The sequence below is a fragment of the Panthera tigris genome, chromosome B4, assembly GCF_018350195.1.
Source record: "Panthera tigris isolate Pti1 chromosome B4, P.tigris_Pti1_mat1.1, whole genome shotgun sequence".
In the NCBI taxonomy this organism is placed as follows: Eukaryota; Metazoa; Chordata; class Mammalia; order Carnivora; family Felidae; genus Panthera; species Panthera tigris.
The window spans coordinates 125,968,555-125,980,911 of NC_056666.1; the positions used below are offsets into that span (position 1 = coordinate 125,968,555).

General features: G+C 49.7%; 1 protein-coding gene across 2 annotated transcripts in view; it reads left to right on the forward strand.

Annotated features, from left to right (window-relative positions):
- BTBD11 (BTB domain containing 11) overlaps nt 1-12,357 on the forward strand; it is a 314,753-nt gene that overhangs the window by 288,309 nt on the left and 14,087 nt on the right. For both annotated transcript variants that reach the window (XM_042993104.1, XM_042993105.1), the window contains exons 12-14: nt 247-352; nt 5,177-5,279; nt 7,591-7,672. In XM_042993104.1, the coding sequence (XP_042849038.1) occupies nt 247-352; nt 5,177-5,279; nt 7,591-7,672 (291 nt within the window). The remainder of the gene's footprint in view (nt 1-246; nt 353-5,176; nt 5,280-7,590; nt 7,673-12,357) is intronic.

Sequence of the window (12,357 nt, forward strand, 5' to 3'; positions counted from 1 at the left end):
CCAAAGGATGATATGTGAGTAGGGCAAGAAAGAAGGATTTATTTACGAATTAAGCTTTCACCAGTGAACCCACTAGAAACAGACAGCAACCTCAAGGTGTGAGGTCCAGGTGGGGGGTGGGGGGTTGCTTCTGGAACCTGCAAGAAGTTTGTGGGCCCCTCTCGCCCGGGGACAGGCATTCCTGCTGACAGCTTGGAGGAGGCCGCCCAGGGCCTGGCAGCCTGACCTGTGCTTTCCTTTCCGCAGAACGAGGTCATCAGCCAGCAGCTGTCGGTCATCTTCACTCACTGCTATGGGCCCTACCCCATCCCCAAGCTCACGGAGATCAAGCGCAAGCAGACCTCGCGCCTGGGTGAGTGCCTCGCCGCGCCCTGCCCCTCGCTGTTGCCTTGTGGTTTGAGGACACAGAGGTAGCAAATGCCCCAAAGAACAGTACCGGAGGACGTCTAAGATGGATACAGGAGTCAGGCAGGTGGTGATCAGGGTATCCTCACGTGATAACTGGAGCCTATACCTTGGAAATGTGGACAAGGAGACCCACCAGTCCCTCTAACCGAGGGATTTTCTCCCGCAGGGACGGCAGCCCCAGAGCCCATGCACTTCCTGCAGGCAGGTAGATTCTGGTTCCAAAAGAGGGCAGAGCTGTGCAGGCAGCTCTTTGCCCCCACCGCTCCCCCTCTAAGAAGTCCCTCTTCCTCCCTGAGGAGGAACAAGCAGGGGACAGTGCCAGGCCCGCAGTGTTCTTCTAGTGGAGTCCTTCTGCAGGGACCCAGGAGAGGAAATAAGTGCCCGACCCCTCCACCCCCCGCAACACACACACACCTCACACACGCAGATACACAAGTGAGGGGAACACACCCGAGCTGAAGAGACTGGACACTCTGAAATGCCATCAGAGTCCCAGGAATCACTTTTTCTTCTGGTTGGACACTGCGCTGGGCTGGCCCCAGCCTAGCACTTGACCTTCCCCGTCTCAGGTAACCCTCAGGCCGCCCCAGGAGGCAGGCACTGCAAGTCCCCCCACACCTCAGCGGAAGAAAGGGAAGGTCTGTGCTGCCTTCAGATTCACTTCACGAGCTGCCCGCCTCCTCCCAAAGCCATGATTCCCTCCTTCTACAGTCCCAGCTTCTGGAATTTTCCAGGAGAAAACTTTCCGTCAGGCAATTATTTCATTCCAAGGATCCTGGGGCTGCCGTAACCTGGCTGATCAGTCTGGAAATAAAGCAAAGAAATGCTTCGCTGCCTTGAAGCCCGAAACACCAGCCTTCTGTTGCAAGGGCCTTTCTCCTTGCTTCCTGGAGAATGATAAAATATTACAGACAAATCCTTTTATGATGAAGGTTGGGGACTTTCCTACTTGGCTATTGTTTCCTGCAAAGACTGGGAAACATTTGAGAAATGGAAGCATCTGAAAATGCTATCCTTTAACAAAATCACTACGTTTGGAACAGGTGAGCTAATTTAAATTAGTGAAAAGGCTGAATTCGTGGAACTGTTGTATTCTTGCTCCTGTCGTGAAAAAGTTGTTAATTGAAATGACACCAACTTTTTGCTGAAGTGAAAACCCGAGTAGCCACGTCAAATGTTGTCTGTTTTCCTTTCTGCCCATTCATGTGGGCAAAGTAGGACGTACCAAAACCGCAAATATTTCTACCTTGTAGAAAACAGGTATTAATTAAAATGCTGTCAGAGCAACACATCACAAAGACGAAGCAAATTAACAGACTTTGGAGACTGAACGTTACATTCCCAGGCCATAGCAACATCTGACATCTCGGTGCCTTAACAGACACCCTTGTTAGAGCAAACATTTGTAAGGGCTGTTTCAATGACACAGCATAAAATCTCCTTTCCTGTAGTTATAGGCGAGGAGGGAACATTTTTTCCTTCCAGATTTGCTGAGCTTTCTTTCAGCAATCAAAAGGGCCTAGTTTTTGAGGCCAAGCATTGGAATTCCAAGGGTTATAGCATCAACAGAAGAAGAGCAGACTGGAGAAGCTCAAAGCTCACAATATGGAAGAAAAGGGGCAGAACGTATTTATGAATAGGTGGAGCATGAACCAGGTAGGGTTGGCATCTTCAATAAAGCATTTCAATCTAGGGTAACTCCTAAGTTGTCAAATAGTGATTCTTTAAGGACCTGCTTTAAAGGGAAGACATGAATGATCAGTCACAAGGGCCAGGCAGGTCATATAAGTGAGTGAAATGGCTTCCATGTGAGACAATAGGGAGTGGTGGGGACTGTAGCAAACTGGAGACCACATGCCTGATTTTTTTGTGACGCATTGTCCTCTTGCCTCCCAGTGAATTCTGGGAGAGGATGGTTCAAAGGGCTACAGGCAGGAGATTTTAGCAATTTGGGAAACAGGAGTATGGCTATCTGGAGGTAGGCAGTGAGAGTGAGAGGGAGTGGATGCTGAAAAGAGGGAGAACGTCACTCAACTTTTAGTCTTTAAAGCAAGCGGAGATGTGAATTTTAGTCAACTCTGAGGACTTCTGTGGCCTCTCTTCTCTCTTCGTCTGGATTGTTTAGAAATTTGAGGGGGTTTTTTTTCATAAAATATTTTCATGATAGTGGAATTGGAAGTGATTTTGACTGTTTTATGCTTTTATGATATGTTCTAAATTAAGACTTTTTTTAATGGGAAGAGGTGAGGTAGCTATACGTACAGACAGAAGTATGAATGGAGGACCACCATCTGGGGCAGTACAGGGGCTGAGGGGCCATCCTACCTTCAGGGGCTGGAAGAGGAGAGTTGGCCTAGAAGACAAATTCTGGGTCCAGGGTCTGGGCAAAATGGAGCCGGCCAGGAGTCCAAGACAGAGTTGTCAGGGTGTGCCCAGCAGTTGGGGTTATGGCCCCCAGATATCCAGGGGGTTGATCCCCACTCTTAATGGTTAGGACAGCCTAAACCCAGCCAAAAGAAGCAGCTGGAGTTTTATTTCAGGACAACTGTTTAACCCCTGGGGAAGGGCCCATCAACAAGCAAGTCCCCAGGCTAAGAAGGAGCCTGATGTCCTTGGCAGGATCTAAGAACAAGACTGTGGAACAAGGGTCAAGGCATTCTTCACTCATTCAAAAAAATATTAATTAAGCATCTACTATGATAGTCATGTTTATTGAGGAGTACTGTGTGTAAGCCATGTTGCTAAGTGCTTTGCAAAAATTAACTCATTTAATGCTCACTGTAAATGATGTAGATGTATAATGGATATTACCATTCCCATTATAAAGAAAGGGAAACAGAGGCACAGAGAGGCTAAATAACTTGCCTAAGGTCATAGAGCTGAGATTTCTGGCTTCAGAGCCCACACTCTTCCTATGCGTTACCACCTTTCTGTTCTAGACACAGAGCAAGGATGTGAAAAGAACAGACAAGGTCCTGATCTCCCAAGCAAAGTTACAGGGAGGCAAAGTAATAGTGAATACTCTATAGCAAATGAGGCTACACCAGGGGGCTATGAGGGCACAGGTAGGGGATGCTTGGTCAGTCTGAGGAGGGTGGGGGGAGTCAGGCAAGGCTTCTTGATAGAAGGTGTCTGCACTGAATCTTGAAGCCCACATGGGGTGAACCAGGTTTGGAAGGAGTTGGAAGTGTCCCAGGTGAAACACCAGAGGTGGGAGTATGTGGCACTCGTGCAGCTCGAGCACACTGCGGGTTGACGGGGGGATGTGACTATGGAGAGGCCAGAGAAGGCAGCAGTCTAATCACAAGGAGACTTGTTAAGAAGTTTGGACTCTATTCTGGGAGCGCTAGGGAGCTATGGAAACGTTTACAGCAGAGGAGGGGCGTGATCAGATCTGCCTTTAGTAAGAATGACTGTGGTGAGGTGGACCATCGGGTTGGAGGCAGAGACCAACAGAGGCTCCTGCGGGTCCCCAGACAAGAGATCTTGTGGCCTAGCAAGGGCAGGGGCATTGGGGATGGAGAGAAATGAGGCAATCGAGAAACACTTAGGAGGAAGAGGGGACAGTGTTTGTGATAGACTAGATCTGGGTAAGCCCAGGAGAGGAAGGTGTCTTGTTGCCTTCGAATCCTTGGTTTGGGCAACCAGTAGATGGTGGTGCCGTCCACAGGCAAGGAAGAATCTTTCTCACGTGAGCTGAGAATGCAGTTCATCGTGTATCCTCAGACTCAGAAGCTTGGGTGCAGACACCGCAGAGAGGTAATCTCCCATTTAGAGACTCCTAAAGGTCCCCCCACCGCCGGGCCCCGCAGCTCAGGTCAGGGCGGGTGACGTAATAGGAAGCCCCACCAGAGGTTAGGTCCACCTTGCCCTCGTGCAGGGGTCCAGACTGACTCAGGAGCGGAGTGGGGCGGAACCCAGTAGGGGCAGGGATGTTGGTGGATATTCCCAACAAGCAAAAGCACTGAGCTGAGGACAGACTGGCACCTTCAGGAGCTCTAGGTCTCAGTGGCTAAAAGGACAGACAAATTGGGGGGTGAGGGGGGGTGGAGCTAAGGATCCTAGTGCTTAATCATGCAGACCCTCCAATCCGAATTCAAAGTTCAAAGCCCACGTTCAGATCCTGGCTACTGCACCTGTCACTGGCTCAAACTTCTGCATGCTTGTTTCCTAACTGCACAACTGACGATGGTCCCTGTCTGCCGGGACCGAATGAGTTTGCATGTGCACGTGCCAGCTTCCACAGCACCTGGCACGTCGTAAGTGCTCAGCGAGTGGTGATATACCTCCTTTGTTGTCGCTGTTGATGAGAGCAGGGGACTGGCTCACGTGCCTCTGATTCTGGGAGAGAGGGGCTTGGATTTTGAACCACCTGGAATACGGTGGTAAGGGGGCAGAGTTTCTAGACCTCTTTGCCATCAGGCAGGGAGAGCACCGAGCCCACGTAGGAGGAGCAAAGGGGAGGTGGGCATACATTTGCCTTTCCCATCAGAAAATCATGTGCATCAGGCCATGGCTGAGTCTCCTCTGGGGAAATGCTACTTCTAATCACAAATAAGCTACGGAGATTTCCTATGAAAAAAACTGAATTTCAGTGATTTGAGTGTTCTTTTGACGGGTTCTGTCTCCTGTTTGGCCTCTGTCTCGCCAATGAGTATTTTATGACCATGGTTTCCCCTGTCGGCTCTTCTTGGCACTTTCCAGAAGAAAAATGTAAACTTCACCCTTCTCTCCACTAAAGCTACCCTTTTTCCCCTTCCTATTCTAGATCCTCATTTCCTTAACAATAAAGAAATGTCTGATGTTACCTTTCTGGTAGAAGGAAGACCATTTTACGCTCACAAAGTGCTGTTATTTACCGCCTCTCCGAGGTATGTATGGTCAGTTTTGAAAGCAGCTGAATTATGAGTGTGGCTGTTGCTGTTACTAGTCTCTGAAATTCAATTTTGGTGGGATCTTCCCTGGACTGGAAGATGATCTTTTCAAAATCAAGAATTCGAGAGCAAAGTGCATTTGTACAACCAAGTTCACAGCAACATTATTCATAGCAGCCAACAGGTTTCAGAAGCATCCCAGGTGTCCGCCAGGAGAGGAATGGACAAACAAAATGTGGTATATACATATATTATTTAACTTTAAAAAGGAAGGCAGAGCTGACAGATGCTACAACCTGATAAACCTTGGGGGTGTGATGCAAGGAAACAAGGCAGTCACAAAAAGACAGACACTGTATGATTCCACTTATGTGCAGAACCAAGAGTGGTGAGCCTCATAGAGACAGAAAGTAGGATGGGTGGCCTGGGGCCGGGGGCAGGGGAAGGTGGGGGAGTTGTTCCATGGATACAGAGCAAGTTCTGGAGATTGTTTTTTTAAGCACAGAGCAGCCAGTAGTATAAACAGCAGCGCCTTTGTGTGACTCAGGCAAGGGCACCGGTCCTCTGGGCAGACAGAGTGTGTACCAGGCCCAGGGCTTCAGAGCAGAGCGTGAATTGGATTTTAGCTGCCCCAGCCCAGCGCCCTCACGCAGTGTACAGCCTGAAATGTCGTACAAAGCGGCCTGGAATGGCCTGTCCTCCAAATATCCAGGAACTCTGGCATAAGCCATCCCACACTTACAGGTCTCGAACCTGACTTTTCCTTGACTGTGGAGTTGACAGTGGTATCACTCCCTCCTCTGCTGCTGCTCTCTCTGCTTTCGATTGGAGTTAAGTTGGCCGTTTAGAGCCGCATTATCCAAAGCGCTGAACTGGGATCAGCAAAGCTCTGGCACAGAGGAAGGCAGGATGCTGAAATGAGGCAGGCTGCTGGGAACAGAGGGGGCGGGGGGAGGATGAACAAAGTGATCAGGACACTGGGTACCCAGAAACAGAACCCACTTCCAGGACATTTGCTAATGAATGTATGTGACCAACACTTCCTGGGTTCCTAAAAGCATCCTGGACTCTCCACTGCCTCTCCCCAAAATCACATGCAAACCCCCAGGTGTCTGCTTTGCCACAACAAGAAGAATATGCCATGCCTTACACGGTTCTTGGTTATGATGCCATAGAAAAGCAGGATAGATATCATACCAGTGTTAATTTCTTAGTCTTGACAACCATGGCTGTGTAGGATGTTAACATCCGGGAAAGCTGGGTGGAGGGCATCCAGGAGCTCTGTACTGTCTTTATGACTGTTCTGCGAATCTTATTATTATTTCAAAACTATAAGTTGAAGAAAAGAACACAGCTTATGCCTAAATGTTTTGAGTGTCAGGGTGTTCCATTGACTGGGTCTGTACCCACTAGGAGCTTACAGTTTTGTTGATCGCAGGAAAGCACATCTGAAGCCCATCAGCAGGTCATCCGTGGGGAGGTCGATAGGTAGTCAACGGTTGTTGATTAAATACCTACGATGCAGCAGATCTGGAAGGTCACAGGCTCTGGAGATGCAGCAGAGCAGAAGGGCAGAGTCCCTGCCCTCCAGGAGCAAAGGTGCACAGGAGATGGGGAGCACCACGGGTATCAGAGGACCCCATGAAGGAAGCAGCCTTCGTGATAAGTCCTGTGGGACAGACAGATGGGCTTTTAAATGGTATTTGTTCTGTTCCAGTCACCTGTTTGAGAAATAACAGTTCAAACTACTATTTTTGACTTTAAAGTTTTAACTTCAGGGCACCTAACTGGCTCAGTCAGAAGAGCACACGACTCTTGATCTCAGCGTTGTGAGTTTGAGCCCCACGTTGCGTGTAGAGATTACCTACACCCAAATAAATAAACAAACTTTATTTATGTTTGAGAGAAACAGAGCGTGAGCAGGAGAGGGGCAGAGAGAGGCAGACACAGAATCCTGAACAGTCTCCAGGCTCTGAGCTGTCAGCACAGAGCCCGACATAGGGCTCAAACCCACGAACTGTGAGATCATGACCTGAGCCGAATCAGAAGCTTAACCGACTGAGCCACCCAGGTGCCCCCTAAAAAAAATAATTTAAAAAAAAATAAAGTTGTAACTTCAGATTTGAATATGGTATCTTACTGGGGTGGCATTGCATTATGACATCTGTGGATGTACTGATGGTGTATTTCAGAGTGGGGGGCGGGGAATACAAGATACTCCATGTTTCTCTCATTAGAGTGGTGTTTCTCACAAACTGTGGATGTGTGTGTGGGTATTTTTTATCTCCTTTCTTGTGTTCTTTTTCAGGTTCAAAGCACTCCTCTCCAGCAAACCAACAAATGACAGCACCTGCATAGAGATCGGTTACGTGAAGTACCCCATCTTTCAGGTGAGCCCCAGTTGTGACCTAGGGCATTGTGCTGGTCATCCACCTGTGGGTTAGCCACTGCAGAGTCCTCAATTCCTTGCACACTGCGCCCCTCCTTACACCCCCTCCGGCTTACCATCCTTTTATCCCTACAGCATTAGTTGAGCACCTACTGGTTGCCTAGCCCTCTGCTGGGACCTGGGGACACAAGGATAAAGGACATTCCTCCCCTGGGGCGTCACAGGATAGAGCGGGTAACTGAATAATTAGTCACTTACAATATAATGTGGGGAGGTACCGGTAGGGGGCAGGGAGGCGATGTGCTGTGACGACTAGGACCAGGGAAGTTGGAGAAGGAGACCGATGAGGTGTCAGCTGAAATAGTGAAAGCTTAAGAGAAGCTGGGGAACCCTAGGAAGGCTCGAGGCTTAAAAAGGGGGTTAGAAGATTCTAGGCAGAGAACAGCAAGGATGAAGTCCCAAAACCATGGTTGAGCCTAATGTGATCAGGAGCCAGTGGACATTTTTTTTTTTTTTAATTTTTTTTTTCAACGTTTTTTATTTATTTTTGGGACAGAGAGAGACAGAGCATGAACGGGGGAGGGGCAGAGAGAGAGGGAGACACAGGATCGGAAACAGGCTCCAGGCTCCGAGCCATCAGCCCAGAGCCTGACGCGGGGCTCGAACTCACGGACCGCGAGATCGTGACCTGGCTGAAGTCGGACGCTTAACCGACTGCGCCACCCAGGCGCCCCAGGAGCCAGTGGACTTTTAACGACTGCACTCCCTCCATGCTGTCCTCCCACAAGCCAGGGTCAGGGAGCCGACGTGGGTGACCTGGGGGTGGGATCTGTGGAATTCTGAACAGAACGTTGTTTCCTGCGGTTCAGTTCAGGAAGTAGGGCCTTGGGAGGAGTGCAGTAAGAGTGGATAAGATTCAGGCAGGTGTGCCAGGGATTCATGCTCTAAGAGGATTGTTGAGACAACTCAGAGATAATGGGGGGGGGGGGGGCGGTGAGGGGTGGAGACAAGGCTGGCCATGACCAGGGCCACGGGTCAGGTTTCCAATCTGCACTTGGAAGGAAAGAGCTGCAGCCCAGGACTAAAATGCTGCATTCTCCTATTTAAAATTGGTGTCTATCACATGACGATGGGCAAAGAACCAACCTTTCTAAGCCTCAGTTTGCTCATCTGGTGGATAGGAGAGGGGAAACTGCAGTGGGAGGCAGGGAACAACATAAGCAAACGGACAAAAGTGGGAAATCATGGGGTGTGTTTGAGGGAAAGTGATTATCAGTCTATTCAGCCGGGTCTTAAGGTATATTGGAGACTGAGAAGACACTGGGACCACTCAGTATGAGCCAAGTGGGAAGAAAGCAGGCCAGATGGTGGCTTTTCCCTGGCCCCTCAGATCCTCCTGTCCAGAGGGCTGCCATGGATGTTCAGAGGAAGCCACCATGCCCTCACACTGGCCCCTAAAGCCTATTGAGGTACCTGCATCTCCACCATTAGAGATGTATTTCTTTGGTTATGTTAAAAGTTCAAATGAAAGAATCCTTCCCAAGTAACTATGGGTAAGACACTCTTCTTTGAGCCTCACTTTCTCCATTTTTAACAAGTTAATATCACCTCTGTCTATGTCATGGGTTCTTGAAGAGATTAGCAAGTAGGACAACTTGGCAAATTTTTTTTTGATGTTTATGTATTTTTGAGAGAGAGAGAGGCAGAGCATGAGCAGAGGTCGGGGACAGAGAGAGGGAGACACAGAATCTGAAGCAGGCTCCAGGCTTTGAGCTGTCAGCACAAAGCCTGCCCGACACAGGGCTTGAACTCACAAACCGCGAGATCATGACCTGAGCTGAAGTCAGACGGCTAACTGACTGAGCCACCCAGGAGCCCCTCAACTTGGCAATTTTTAAGTGGGTTGTTATTTTTCTAACCCATAACTGGTAAACCATCTCCCTACTAAGCACAAGACCCTGTAGGATAGGTTACTATAGACTGAGCATTGGGGAAAGGATTAAAGCAGTTTCCAGGGACAAGGCCAGTCTGGGGGAGCCATCCCATTGGGGTGGGGGTGGCAGAGAGGAGCTGGATCCCCAGTGTGGGACCAGGGAGTTGGCATGCCCCCCCCAGACCCAGCCTCTCACCCCAATTCCTCACCACATTTTCTACTGAGAGCAAAGTGGCCACAGCCCTTTCTAGAATGGTGGTGACTTCTGAGTTTGAAATTTTCCATGAAACTGCTGCTTTGTTTTAGGATTAGAGTTGGGAGGGCAGAGAACAAACTTCTGTGGGGCTCCAGCTATAAATGAGGCACTAACCTCTGCTTGCTTGGTTATCTGGATACTTCTTGCCATTTTTAGAGATGAATAAACTGAGGCTCAGAAAACTTAAATGACGTGCCCCAAGTCTTAGTGCTACTTTAGTGACACCAGGATTGGAGCCCAGTCTTCCTGGTGCCAAAGCCTGGATGCTTGGTTCTAGAATACCCTTTCTACGGGGGAACAGTGATAATAACAGTGCCCATTTCTTTTCTTTTTTTTTTTTTTTTATTTGTTTTGAGAGAGGGAGAGAAAGAGTGAGAGCCTGGAAAGGACAGAGAGAAAGGGAGAGAGAGAGGATCCCAAGCAGGTTCTACACTGTCAGTCCAGAGCCCAATGCAGGGCTCGAACCCACGAAGCCATGAGATCATGCCCTGAACCAAAACCAAGAGCCAGACGCTTAACCAACTGAGCCACCCAGATGCCCCATAACAGTGCCCATTTCTTGAGCACCAGCTATGTGTCAGGCTCAAAGCTGGTGCTTCTCAGCCTCTGCTGGACATTGGAGTCACCTGGAGAGCTTTGAAAATTCCCAGCACCCAGGCTACCAATCAGAACAGGGGCTGGGGCTCAGGTGTCAGTATTTTGGAGCATCTGCCATTGTCCCAGCATGCAGTCAAGGTGGAGACACAGTGCTCTGCACTAGGGTGGATCTCAAGCTTTAACAGGCACCAGAATCTCCAGGGCAGGGGAGGAAGGGGGTTGCTCGATAAAACACAAAACTTGTTGAAATGCAGATTCCTGGACCCCATCCCCAGAGTCCTAGATTCTGTAGGCCTAGGGTGGGGTCCTAGAATTTATATTTCTTACAAGAGCCCAGGTGGTGCTGATGCTGCTGGTCCAGGGACCCCACTGTGAGAACCACTGCCATACATCATCTCCTTCAGTCCTTCCAGCCGCCCCTCCGGGAAGCTCTTCTCCCACCTACAGCCAGGACACAGACCCAGAGGGAGGAAGGTAGTGGCCCCAGCTCCGGCTACTCATCACAGCCAAGCTGAGGTTCAGACCCGGGCCTGACTGACTTCCAGACCTGATCTCCTAGTTGCCCCCCAACTGCAGGGACTTGGGCCCTCCCACCCCTCTCCCCGCCGCCAAAAAAAAAAAAAAAAAATCACCCGGCCCTGAAGAAAGAATCGTAGGCCCATTCGAGTTTGAGTATGAACTAAGTGCTGGAAAATGCATGCCTCCCCAGCTCTCCTGAGTGCTCGTGAAGGGGGCACTTTTGCCATAAAGCCTGGAACTAATTGGGGAGGTTCCTGTAATAAGAACCTTGTAGTAGGCATTCAATAAATGTTTGCTGTGCGGATTCATTGAACGAGAGACCTACGTGGGAAAGCGTGGCCCCAGAGGAATCCAAGGCCTGTAATTGCTTTTGCCTGGGGAAGGTTTCCTGGCCACATTAGCCTGGAGTTACTGTAATGAGTTAGGAAGATTTAGCAGGCCCTGGGGACTTCTCTGTGTGCCTGTCCCTTCCCCATAAAAGAAGAAAAGCCTCATTTGTGGCTTGAAATAGGCCAAGGAGGGCTGAATCCGACCCAGAAGGAGGCTCCCAGGAGCCTGTTCACTCCACTTCATGCCGACAGAAGAATTTTAGTTAAATGAGACTGCTTTGAGTTTCCTCCCCACAAGACTGTTTAACATCACACACGGGCAAGAGCAGGACGCAGCTGAGGCTACACGTGGAAGTGGGGGCCTCCGCGAGGCCGTGGATGCCATTTAAATCCCGGCTCCGTGCAGGTTGACAGCTGCCAAGGAAAACAACTCCATAAACAGGCCCTTTGGCCTACTAAGGGTTCGTTTTGCCCCCTTTGCAGAAAAGGCTTGTGTTGGCAGAGTCTGACGGCAAGGGACAGCCCAATTTAAATCCCATTAGCCCCAGGATCTGCATCTGCTAAGGAGCAGCATTTTAAGTCAACAGCCCGACCTCTAATGAATGAGCTAATATGATGGAGGCACACTTTGTAAATGGAGAGGCCCCGTATTCGGGGTAGTTATTGTCATGGCTCGCATTGTTGTCATTATCGGTTTGGCCATTGTAAAAGAGAGGCGCTGGGGGGACCCATTGATTTACATAAGGCCAGGATCCCCCCATTCGCTGACATGATACGTTAGATGCCTGTGGCCCATCAGGATGAGGGAGGGGAGGGTAAACGATGCTGTGTTATCATTTCCCAAAGCCTCAGCCACCACCATCAATGCACCACCATCCCTGTGACGAGGCAGGTGGGCACAGAAGCCCAAAGTCAGTCCGTGGGAGACTCAAACACGAAAGAGGAGGTGAGGCGAGGGCTCGTGTTCCTGTTTAAAGTGTGTTTGCTGAGTGCAGGCACGAGAATGCAGAGAAGGACAAGACATAGACGGTCCCATCAAGCTCTCGTGGGAA